This window comes from Drosophila biarmipes, chromosome 3R, assembly GCF_025231255.1.
Source record: "Drosophila biarmipes strain raj3 chromosome 3R, RU_DBia_V1.1, whole genome shotgun sequence".
Taxonomy (NCBI): Eukaryota; Metazoa; Arthropoda; class Insecta; order Diptera; family Drosophilidae; genus Drosophila; species Drosophila biarmipes.
Window position 1 is genome coordinate 27,996,149 of NC_066616.1, and position 12,638 is coordinate 28,008,786.

Consider the following 12,638-nt stretch of genomic DNA (forward strand, 5'->3'; position numbering starts at 1 on the left):
AAAGGATACTGGAGATATATAAGCAGCAAAGCGATATTTTAGGGCGCCACCCAGCGGCTTTTTTTGTATATGCTATGTGGGCGGTAGACAGACAGCTTTTTGGATATTTGTGGGCGTTAGAGTGGGCGTGGCACCTTTTTTTGATGAGTCGATAGGTGTTGATGAAACAATTACATTTCAGTTAAAATTTTGTTTCTATCATAAAGACTGTAGGAGTGGCACCCCGCTGAAGCAAACTTGCGCTGCGCAGGAAGCACACGAATCTGCACGCCAAGTCTGCCTGTTCTAGCTCGAGATCTCAGCGTTTATACGGACAGACAGACGAACGGACAGACGGACATGGCTGGATCGGCTCGGCTAGTGATCCTGATCAACAACATATATACTTTATGGGGACGGAAACGCTTCCTTCTACCTGTTACATACTTTCCGACAAATCTACTGTACCCTTTTGCTCTACGAGTTACGGGTATAATAACAACTTAATTTAATTTATTCATTATACATTTTTCATAAGACATGTTCAGATTGACAAAGTAGAAGCTCCAAATTAAAAAGGGGCCAGTACGAGACAGGCCCAACAGGTGGCGTGCAGAATTAACTTTTTACATTTGTATGGCAGTCCACAATGGTTTTCTGAGTATCTGGCAACGCCAGTTCATTCAAAATTTTTAAACTCCGCCCATACTCGCAGCTGTAACCGTTTTTGTCTGTATTTTTAAACATAATGCTAACTAAAATAAAAACAATAGATGGGTATACCCTATTTTAGAATTAAAATTTTGGTATTTTAGTTGCATTCTATCTTAATAATAATTAATAAGATATTAATGTACAAAACATGTGGCTGACGCAATTGTGCAGATTTTTGGTTCAGCCGCTTATCATTCGTATGATACCTTTGCCAAGGTGATATCTAAACTGAAGGTTGGGCATTGTTTTGTTGGATCAGCAATCTTCGAATTGAACACACGGAACATCACTTTCCAATTGGGGCAATTGGGAAGCGGCAATGTCTGTCAATTCTCGTTCTAAGTCTGCAAACAGCACCTGTTGTTCATTTCGCCTGTTGCCAGGTGGCTATTGAGGTTGTTGCTTTTGCATTTTCAGCTTTCCATTCATAAAATCACGCTGCATGCGGCAACAGTGCGTATGGATTACGTCAGCCAATGGATGCAAGGTGAGAGAGAGTTGGAGAGAGTGAGTGGGTTGGAGAGGTGCGTCAATTCTCTGTGCGCAGAGAGCACTCGCTGAGAGGGGGTGGAGAGCCAGAGAGACAGCATCAAAGTCCTTGGAGAAGTACACTGGGGAAAATAAAATACATTTCGAATTTCCACTTTGCCTTGACTGAAAAAAAGTGTGTGAATAATTCCAACAAATAAAACATCAATAACATTTTTTATATCTTTTTTTTTACTATTGCAACTGATGCCATTTTTAATTTACTTTCAAGGATACACAGACGCAGAAAAATGAAATCATTTTTATTTATAATTATACATTCCTTAAACTTTTTTCCAGTGCAGCCCATAGCACTTCAATGTCCTTTGTGATGGACAAAGAACTTAGGTAAACCTGTATTAAATACTCTCTCTCTCGTGGCATAAATACGAATATGTATGAACGCTGGTTCATCACAGGCCGGTACAGGTTTTTGTAATGAATCCATCATATTTTTACCGTTTATGCTCGCTCAGCGAAATTCGCAGAAGAAGAGGCAGCCAGGGGGTGGTGGTGGGCGGAGAGTGGGTAGATGGGAGCTGGGAGCATTATTTGAGAGCGGAAACACGGCGCAATGCTCGCATTTACATTGAAGTCGTCGGTGGAGACGGTCGCCGTGCTCCATCAGTCAGCGGAAAAGAGACGCCAAGCCAGAGTGTGCTGGTGTGCGTCGGAGTTGTTATTGTTATTGTTCTTATTACAAGGCGCGAAGAGTGCGAAATGCTGATAAAACGGATCACAAATCGAGTAAACAAAAGCGGAGTGTAGTGCAAAAGTCGAACGGAAATTGATAGGCGTCAAATAAACGACATACGCTCGTAATTGCTACCGTTGTACCTGTGAAAGTGGTATTAAATGGACAGGTGGGTAATGCTGCATCAAATTGTTGCATGTGGAGAGATCGTATGCATGGGCATATGTGGCGTATGTGTGTCAGTGTGCCAAGTTGAGAGCTTTCAGTGTCAACACGTGCATATAGACATATATGCACACAATCTTATTTACCTTGCTGTCGACTTACAGCACTTTGTTGCTGTAATTGCGCTGGCTTATCAGTGTGTGTATGTTTGTGCGTGTGTTTTTGTTTCTTCCGCGCAAGCTCTCCCTCTCCCGCTCCCGCTCCTCTCCGTTATCTTCGGCCCCCACATGCTCCCCACTCTCGCGCTCTCTCTCTCCCTCTCTCTCTGCTCTCTCTTGTTTAATACACTTTTAATTCAAAACAGATTTGAATTTATTTTCGCTTTTGTTTACTTTATTTACTGCGTGCTTGTAGGTATTTTAAATAGTTTAACTTATTGCCCAGTCACTGTACATGCAGCCCCTTGATGCAATTCGCCAGACCCTGAAAATAAACAGTGCAAATGCATTAAGAAATCACTGAAACAAGTGAAATTCCTAGATACATGCGTACATATATGGCAGATTAAACATATATAAGGTCTAAATTTAACAGTAATACTATAGTAAAAGCTTTGATACAAAATTTATAATTTATTTTATTTTTTAGTTGATTTGTAATGTTTTTCTAGCTTCCAAAGAAGCTTCTTTGTTTCTTTTTTTTTTTATAGAAAAATAAATAAAAATAGAACGCAATTTTTTTTACCCGAGTAAGAAATGTCAATTCATCAGTTTTTTAAGAGCACATTCGAAAGAACTTGTCACTCGACACTCAAGCTCATTTTGCTGTTTAATGACTATTTTACTACGATCTATAAAGTTTTTTCAATCTTTTTGTTTTATTTTGAAGGGATTTTGCTTTTTCTTTTGAATAATATTTACAGCTTTTAAAAGTATCTGCCTTTTTGACTTCAAAAACTTCTGCCAGCTGGCACTTCCTGTTCTTCATGACGTGTCCAGCATCTTTGTTATGGTGTGACATTCCCAAGGTCAACTGACTTACACAATTGATGACAGCTATTGCTGTAATAACTTCAGAATATTAATTAGCCCTATCAGCAAGTCACCTCAAGTCTCATTTTTTGGCACGTGCCTTAGGCATATTTTCACATTTTGAATTTGTTTCGCCCACAGATAGAGGTAATTGTTGCAAAATTACTTAATTTGCTTAATATATGTATGAATAAATATAAAACAAGCTCTCCGAAGAAGCCAAATATTTAATGCAAACGAAAATAATTCACCATCAAACATTTGACTTTCCACTTGAGAGCAAACTTCCTGCCAAAGTTTGCTTCTTTCGACTGAATAAATCTTTGAGTGCAAGCAGCAAACAACGTTAAAGTTAAATATACGTTTTTAGGTTAATAATAGTCTTTGGTTTCGAACAAACAAGCGTCAGAAAAGTCGGCGAATGAGAGAGCCACACGTGTGTGCCAACTAAGCCGAAACGAACGCCAACTAAAAATGCGCAAAAGACAATATTCGGGGTTGCTTGGACTAGGTATATACAAATCAAATGCTTTATATAGCGAAAAATTAGGCCAGATGTGCTAATAGATACATGCATGTGTCCAGAAGAGTTGTTTACCTTTTTGCGCCACTGCCCGACCGGACTGTCTGGCAAACTCTTTTATCTGCCGGTGCTGTATCTGCACTTCGCACATCTTATCTTCCCGTTCGAGGGGGTACAACAAATACAAGCCCCTTATCAGAGGCCTTTCTCCGTCTCCGAACTGAGCTCTTATCAGCTGAGCAAAATTAGACGGCGATAGCAGCGCGGGACTGTAAATTACACAATCCAGTCTTGTCGGTCTGGTGTTATTTATCAATAATTTGTAGTCTGGGACGATCGAACATGCCCTCGTCGCATAATCTTGATGGGGCTGAAGAGCGGAATGGCAACAGATGGCGAACTAATAGCCACGTATTATGCACAATAAAATAAAATATATTTTTAATGGCTTAATTAGAAGTGCTCGCCTGGTTTATTATATTATACTCAAGTGCTTGAATAATACCTAAGGAATTAATATTTCATATTTCAGAAGTAATGAACACTTGAGAGTCTTGTTTGATTACAAAGGAGTGTGGTTCTTACTTCTTAGATAACTGAAAGGCTTGTTTACTTTGGATGAGCACATTGTTGAACTCTCAATGAATTTCACTTATTCGCTGGAAACGTGTGTATTTATAGTTGACAACTCAGCAATTAATTCTGTTTTGATTGTACTCTTTAGGGGCGTGTTATTGTACAACAAGCTGTATGTATAGGACCCGACTATTAGGACATTTAGATCACCTAATTCAAGCCATTTAAGACACTGTCAATCTCAATTGTGAGATCATACGCCGAGCGATGAAAGTTAAACGAGTTAGGCCAGACTTAATTTGGACAGCTGCACGTAGTTCCCCCAGCCGAGAGCCAAAAAACTAAGCCCTGAGCCAAATGCCTGGCTGGCCCATCTGGTTGGAGTGGCGAACTCGTGTCTGTGGGTTCGTGTGCATTGCTGTTTTCCAAGAATTTCAGCCGCCAGCCACCAAGATACACTTTTATGCCCCCCTAAAAAAGTCAACTTGTGTGCCGTATATGCCGTGTACATGTGATATCAAGGGGCTTAAGGCTCTTTTGTTGTGTATACCATGGCAAAGCGGAGCCCAGCATTTTTGTGAGTTCTGCGCCTGTTACCCAAGCACAAAAACAAGTTGATAGAGCCCTCTTGTGCCCCAGCTATTAAAAAAAAAAAAACTATAGATTGCTATATAAACAATTTTGAGAAAAATTGGCTAACCTTGAACTGTGGGCAAAAAACTTTCACAATGAAAAAAGTTCAGTATCAAGGACCCAGAAATGTGTAGCGAGTCGACTTGGGAGCGTTTTTCACTTGGCACACGCTGCGTATACGTAACTTGTACGGCAGAAGAAAACTCGCCTGTCAGTTTGTGTGTTTGCTTTTCGGGGATGTGGGGGTGGCGGTGTTTGGGGTGTAAGAACATTGTACAACATCGTAGTATCTCAGTGTGCGTGCGGATGTGCGTTTAAGGTTTTTGAACTTGTTTTTTTTCGGTAATTTTCCACCATCCAGCCTGTTTTTGGGTCATTTTATTTATGCAAAATTATCGAGATCCCAAGAAGAAGAGAGAAACAGATTAAAAGCCCAAAAATAAATAAAAGACTGGTATTTAGAAACAGCGTACGAAAACAGAAAGCTCACAAATACTCAGAAAATGCCTCGGCATTTCGGGAAGGCGGCAATCAAAACAAAGTGTGCGAAATGTTTAGGTTCATTCATATATGCATGTGTGGGTTTAAGTGCTACACGCGAAATAAAATAGCTAAAAATACAAACAAATATGCAGAGGGGGGCACATACATTTCTACGCCCATATATCGAGCATGCCTCGTTAATGGCGCCCATCACGGTACGATGGTGTGGCAGCTACACACAGAAAAAGGGGTCTTCACATGTCAACAACAAATTGAAAAGGTAAATTAAACCCTTTTTGTATTTAGATTTTTTTTAATGTTTTTATAGGCTATTAAACAGGTGCAGAGACATTTATAATAGTATCTAAACATATTTTAGCATTTATTTTTCTTTCTTAAATATCCAAAATATAAGCTATAATATGAAGTACATTTGGATTTTTCGTAGTGTACTTGGGTGCAAGCATAAACAACAAGTATACGTACAGTCGGCCATTTGAAATTATGTATTTGGTCATGGGCAGCAGCGTAGTTAGCACGGCGAAAAGATCGGTCACACATATTTAACATACCGATGCCCTGCCTTCCTTTCCCTCTTTGCACTTGCGAAAGTAAAACTTAAATGGGAATAGCTTTCAGCATGGCGAATTATCTATGCTCTTCACCTTAAATATATACACGGTACTTTAAGATACCCAAAGTACCATCAGGGGAAAGGGCAATACAGCTCAAATTTTAATAAAATAAATTTATATTTATAAAGATAAGCCAACAAATTAAATAATAGGTCTGATAAGCTAATCTAAAACATAAACAATACTGAAGTATTTTCCTTGCAAAGTGGAAAGGCATATAAAGGCTATGTATAAGTAAATAGAGATAAATATTCTTAGCGATAATATCACCAAGAACAGTAGAACTTAGACTTTGAACCTAAGAGAAAACCTTCAAAAATAATTATGTTAATAAAGTAAATAAAAATGTATCTTAATTTTCCAATAAAGCCAACCCAAAAGGTTCATAAATCAAGACACAATCTTATCAAAAGCTGACTTTGATCTAATCACTGTAATAGTTACAATTCGTTTCTGTATCAGTGGCCTGTTACCAAGCAGAATTGATTTATTCCTTGGCATCAGGAAAATCCCGAAAAACCCATAATAATAAGTATCATAACAATAAATATCGGCTGAAGTGATTTGTTTTGCGACATTTTTTCTTCGTCTGGCCGGTAATATTAATAAATATTAAGCCGACAAGGATCTTTATGGCCCGTGATTGGCAATTTCCAAAATCATTTCTTAATTTGAGGCATTTATATATTTATAATTATTAAATGCCCGAATTTATGGCGGATCCTTCAGCTCAAGGGTCTTTTTTCATCACGCAGCCTTTTTTCCAGCTTGGTCATTATATGATCGCTTATTATTTAGCGTTTATAAGGCATTCGAGTATAAATATATGGCTTTATTTAATTGCCGGATTATTTATGGAGGTGTTTGGGCAGCAAGTCACCTTTACCTCAATGCGGGGCCCCAAGATTTTGCCATAATTCTCGGTTGATAGTGAAACTAGACTGAGAGGGCGAGAAAGAGAGCTTCGGCGAGCGGCGATTTAAATACTTGTTTGCCATATTCTAACCTATAGATAAGTCTTGAGAGTCGTCAGACAGAGCGTCATAAATATTTATTTTACATTTTTATTTTTCACTTTTCGCCGCCGCTCTGTGCGCCGCGGTCTTCCTCTTCGCGCTCGTCGTCGGGGCGTTGGAAATGTTTTCGGTTTTCGCGCTGGGCGGTTTAGTTCCCGACCGCTCGCGGAACTATTTGGTCGCAGTCGGCGCGAAATAAATACAACCCACTGAAAAGATAGAAAACTCTCACCCTCCACATCGCTCGACAGCCGAACGAACCACCTACAAGTAAGCCAGGGATCAGGTTTCGGCTTCAAACTCAAATTATTCATGCGGCCTATTAGCTTTATTAGTAAATAGTTAAGAAAAAACATTTCGAGCTTTATGTAACACCACTCTGTGCCCTGCTTATCCACAGAATCTCAACTGCATTTGGAGGCGTCCGCGGCCGGCGAGCAATGTAACTCTAGGAGCCGGAGTCCACAGCCACCAGAATGTCCAGATAGCAGCCCCCGGAAGGCAACCCCCATCCCGATCTCAACAGGAGCAGGAGCAGCAGTCAGATCACATCGAGAGCCCAGGAAATTCAGGGATTATTAGGAATACCTGTGGCTAGCAGACATGGCCCACTTCAGTGGTCACCGCCAGCCGGCGGAGGTGCCGGCTCACTTCAAAAACCTCTTCACCAATGGTCAGTTGGGTGCCGCGGAGGAGAACAACAACAACGACGACCAGAATGAGCAGGAGAATCGGCCGAATAACAGCAATAACAACGAGGGACCCCCGGATCCCGCCTGCTGGGTCTTTGGATACGGATCTTTGTGCTGGCATCCCGGCTTCACCTATACCAAGTGCATTACGGGCTACATAAGGGGCTATGTCCGCCGCTTCTGGCAGGGCAACGTCACCCACCGCGGCTGTGAGGAAAAGGTGAGTGGGATTACCCAAATCCGGGTCTTAGACAGGTCTAGCCCTCGCCAGCTTTCACGTGTGTTTACCTGCTACCTGCTAACCAGCTAACACCAGGCATCTGGTAATTATTTTATTGCCTCTGCTGTTTGTTTTCGTCTTTAAACAAGGGACGTCGCCAGTTTCTAGAGTCTTTTATGTGATCAGGCACGCGTTATCTATTCGTCGGGGCTTATCAGTTGTGTTTGGCTAATGGCAAACAACAAGTGAAATTAGCATTTGCCAACGTCTAGAGCGGCGGCCAATTAAGATACCGATTGCGTTTCAATTAACATAAGTGATTTGCCTGCTAAACAAGTCGGGACAAGCCCCTTGGAATGGATATCAACCAGTTTCGGATCGGAATTTGCGTATTTTTGCTTTTTTAGAGGCACAGAAGATCATATTTTGTCCCATTTTTGGAAACCAATTGAGGTCATCAATGAAATAAAATAGTACCTGTTAGAGTAGATATTAAAATATCGGGATATTAATAGAAGGGAGAAATAATTAAGTATCAAATCCATAAAATGTTTTCTGATATTTTATATATCTTCTGCGCTTACATATTATTGAAGTATTACTAGAAGGGAGAAATAATTGACATACCAAATTAAATATTAAAGCTATAAAATACTTTCTGGTATTTAAAATATCTTCAGAGCTTCTCAGCTTACATATTACGTATTACTAGAAGAGAAAAACAATTGAGATACCAAATTAAATATAAAATCTATTAAAATATTTTCTGGTATTTTAAATATCATCTGAGCTTCTGAAGCGATCACAAAAGAAAGCCATTTCGAAATAAGTCAAGGTCCAAGTGTAACCCCCAGTCATATGTGTAAATGTCGTAAATAAAGCCAATATACAGAAGGTAAACAGCGGCTGTGAGCAGGCGGGACCTGGCCCTCAGTCTTTGTGCGGGCGATATGAATGCATGAGCTCCACAGATCTACAAAGTACAACCCGGTGCTAATGAGTACTTCCCTTCTTTGTTACAGCCTGGACGTGTTGCAACGCTCGTCGAGGACAAAGAGGTGAGTAAATAGACCCGATATATCATATAAAACGGGGCGGGGGCCCAGTAAAAAAGTGATTGCGCCGTTCGAGTTTCTCAATGTAAGCCCCATTCTGTGTAGGCGGTTTCTCGCCGAGTGAATAAACCCCCGGGAGTCCTGCCAACTTGTCCATATCTAAGGGTGACTCTGGCAGATTTCCGCAGACAACCCGGCGCAAAGATTCGGGCTCCTTGCGGAACCCTCTTCATCGTACGCCAGGCGAAATTCCGCGGAATATAGGCGAATGCAACGTTGCACTTTTTACACCTTGATACTTTCTATCCTAGGCCCGGGGACTTTCGCCCAGGGCGTGATCAGTGGAGTTACCAGGAACTCGTTTGTGGCCCCGAGAGACAAGCATGAAAGACTCAAAGCGGCAAGTCGTACGCCCCGAACACAGCTATTTATACGTGCCATCTGCGGAATAACGAGTTGGGAATCATAAGCGAGCGACCATGCGCGATAAGAATAGCACACCCCAATCCAAAAAAAAGAAAATAAACACGCGGGTTCAAACCCCAGCCAGGGCGGGGTCAAAAAAATATTTTTAGATTTATGCTGGCCACCTGTTTTATTATTATTTTTAAAATATACTCCTTATTTTTGATTGCAGGGAATCACTTGGGGCTGCGCCTATAGAATAACAGGCAGCACGGCACTGGATTATCTCAAGCAGCGCGAGTGCACACTGGGTAGGCGAATCAATCTACATATAGGAGAGCCCATGATTAGAGCTAACCCCTGACCTCCATTGATCCCCACAGGTGGCTATGCAACGATTGATACCAAGTTCTTCCCGCGCGTCGCCTCCCAGGACACGCCCTTCAGCGGCGAGGCGGTGGAGGTGCTAGTGTATGTGGCCACGCCGGAGAACATCCATTGGCTGGGCGACGACCCGGTGGAGGAGATCGCCCAGCAGATTGTATCCTGCCGCGGACCCAGTGGCCACAATGCCGAGTACCTGCTGCGCCTGGCGCTTTTCATGCACGAGGAGATACCCGGCGTCAGGGACGATCACCTGTTCGAGCTGGAGCGCCTGGTCCTGGAGGAGCTGTACCGCCGCCAAATACCTCTGTCGTCTGTGATGGGCCGCAATCCGGATAGGATACGGCGCGACTCGCATGAGGACATCCGCCGCCCGCCCTCCTTCGAGTTCACATCCCGTGTGCCGGATACCAAGCTGCGCTGCCTGAACATTTGATCGCGGATGCACTGGTGGCCGAGAACGGCGGGCACAGCTAGTAATAGGCCGGCCGCGTTAATTGCTACAGCAAAATTCCAAATTATTGATCGACATTTTAGCTTGCTAGGTAACCAGAGTCTATCGCCAAATTCGACGTATTCTTTAAATTTTAAATAAGCCTAGGCCTAACCGTAAGCACCAACTCCTCGATAAGTGATCTGATTTAGCCCATAAGCTAGGACTAAGACTACGGACTAAGCACAAACAACTTTTTACACGCAAAACCGTCAGGGAGTTAAATTAAAACCGAAAAGAAATGAATTTTTGGGTTTTAATTAAATACAAAAGCATTTGCGCAAATGGAAATCAGAGTGGGACCATCAAGATCGGGCGAAACTTAAACTAATTGGTGAGGATTTCGGCGGCACGATTCTCCATCAGCTTCTCCATATTCGTGATGGCGCCCATCCAGGTGTCGAGAGTGCTGGCCATGTTGACGATCTGGTTGCGGTTGAGGACGCGTGGCTGCACCCACGACATGTTCACCACACCGGCCACTTGGTCAATCTCGCCGCGCACTAGGTCCAGGGCCAGAGCCTTCATGATGAGCAGCTCCACTTCCTTGGCGGGCAGTTTGGTCTCTTGGGCGATGTCGGTGAAGGAGATGGCGCGCTCAAAGGCGGTGCGCTTGAAGGTCATCTCCATGAGGCACAGCAGGGAGATCTTCTGGCGCAACTTGACCTCCTGGGCAGCCAGGTCGGGTATCTTGGACCAGATTTTCTTCATGTCATTGAATCTGACGAGAAAAATCGATTGTTAATAATAGCAAATAAAAGATTTGTAAGCTCCACACACTTGTTGATGTCGCCCGTGTTGAAGGCCTTTAGGAGCTCCATTAGCCACTCGTTTTCCGTGCCCTTCAGGGACTCCAGGATGGGATGCGCCAGCAGTTCGCCTATATTGTAGACTCCATCGCCCAGGAGGGCAGCCAGACCCAGGAAGAAGGCCTGCTGGGCCCACTGATCCCGGGGATAGTCATCCAGAGAGCAACCCAGAAACTGCAGGCCGCATCGGTAGTAGTCGCTGTGCTTGCCCACCCGGCGATAATACTGGGAGGCCAGCATGTAGTACTTTCCGTGCACGGGGGTCACGTTGCCCGCCTCCTCCAGGACGTCGCGCAGCTCCTCGATGATCTTCTTGGTGGCGTTCAGATCGTTGAGGTTGCTCAGGTACAGATTGCCCTGCATCACCTGCAGATACCACACGGCCTCATCGCAGATCTTCACCTTGTCCTTCATCTTCTCCAGGAAGTCGATGGCCTCCTTCTTGTCGCCAATGTTGTCCACCACCACCTCGAGGATCTGGATCAGTCCGTAGGGGTTAATCCTGCAAAGACAACATGTGAGATACTGCCGAGTCATCCGGGGAAGCCGAAAACTCACTTGGTCTCGAAGGTGGACAGGAAGTTCTGGTAGAGCTGCAGCAGCGCCGTTTCGTCCTGCAGGGACTCGTGGCGCACGAAGGTTACCAGCTTGATGGTCAGCTCGTTCCAGAGTCTGCAAAATATGTTAATTAACTTGGGTGAAATTGATTTTCGGCAATAAATCTCACTTTTCATTGTAGAGCTCCTCGATCAGCGTCCACTCGGCTGCGAGTTCTTTGTTGGTGGTCTTCTTCTGGACCGCCAGGTAAGCGGTGACATTCGCCTGAGGGTTGGACATAGCAGCTGCCTTTCAATCTGCGCTCTGTGCCGGGCTAATTCCAAATTTGTTGTTTAATGTATTTAATGTAAAAATTGCAAATCACAATCGCCGACTAGAGGTGGGGAAACGACGATAACATTTTTGCCTTTATCGGTGTTTGACTGAGCATTATCGATACTTATTCCTTTTATAAAATAGTTATTTTTGTAAAGGCCAATTGGGTAGAGCATTTTATCCTTAATGAGTCTTTGAATTGGCTCTTTCTTCAGCAAAGTAAAAACAAATTAGATTTGGTAGTCATTATCGATATCGATTAACACAACAATGGCAAAACCCAATTGGCGCCAACATACATAGCTGTCAAATTGACAGCCCGGTTGTGTGACCGTTCGCTTAAATGTTTCCGGCTCATGAATGAAATTTATATTTTCATATTTTAGTTAGCGCAGCTTTAAAGTGGTAAATCTATTATATTAAAAACTGATGTTCTCAATAATTATTTTTAAACTTTTTCTTCTTGTTTAAAAAATTTTTTCGTTTTAAGGAATGTTGTTAAAACACTTTATTCAGTCGGTTACTGTTTTTAAACATGGCATTTTGTTTTTTAATAAGGCAAGTTATATTACATTTTCTGTTCTCTACTAATATGTTTTGCCATATGTTGGTAATAATTTATAACAAAATCAATCACATACCAGAAGCCAATAGTACAGAGTAAGCCATCCATTGTTAGCAATACACAAATATATTTACAATTAATTTAAAAATTAGAAATAAACAGAAA

General features: G+C 42.5%; 2 protein-coding genes across 5 annotated transcripts; one reads left to right on the forward strand and one right to left on the reverse strand.

Moving 5' to 3' along the window:
* Positions 1–1,822: 1,822 nt before the first annotated feature.
* Positions 1,823–10,472, forward strand: LOC108024721 (glutathione-specific gamma-glutamylcyclotransferase 1). Of its 4 annotated transcripts, none has more exons than XM_017094813.2 (5): positions 1,823–2,084; positions 7,378–7,889; positions 8,912–8,947; positions 9,582–9,660; positions 9,733–10,472. In XM_017094813.2, the coding sequence occupies exons 2-5, from the start codon at positions 7,581–7,583 to the stop codon at positions 10,167–10,169; spliced, it is 861 nt and encodes a 286-aa protein (XP_016950302.1). In that variant the 5' UTR covers positions 1,823–2,084; positions 7,378–7,580; the 3' UTR covers positions 10,170–10,472. The 4 variants fall into 4 exon arrangements, with proteins under 4 accessions (XP_016950302.1, XP_016950303.1, XP_050744341.1 ...); XM_017094814.3 differs by lacking the exon at positions 1,823–2,084 and adding an exon at positions 7,084–7,247; XM_050888384.1 differs by lacking the exon at positions 1,823–2,084 and adding an exon at positions 7,295–7,311.
* Positions 10,469–11,989, reverse strand: LOC108024720 (26S proteasome non-ATPase regulatory subunit 13). Its single transcript, XM_017094811.3, has 4 exons — positions 11,763–11,989; positions 11,594–11,707; positions 11,007–11,537; positions 10,469–10,947 (listed from the first exon to the last, which is right to left on the reverse strand). The coding sequence occupies exons 1-4, from the start codon at positions 11,870–11,872 to the stop codon at positions 10,554–10,556; spliced, it is 1,149 nt and encodes a 382-aa protein (XP_016950300.1). The 5' UTR covers positions 11,873–11,989; the 3' UTR covers positions 10,469–10,553.
* Positions 11,990–12,638: the final 649 nt, after the last annotated feature.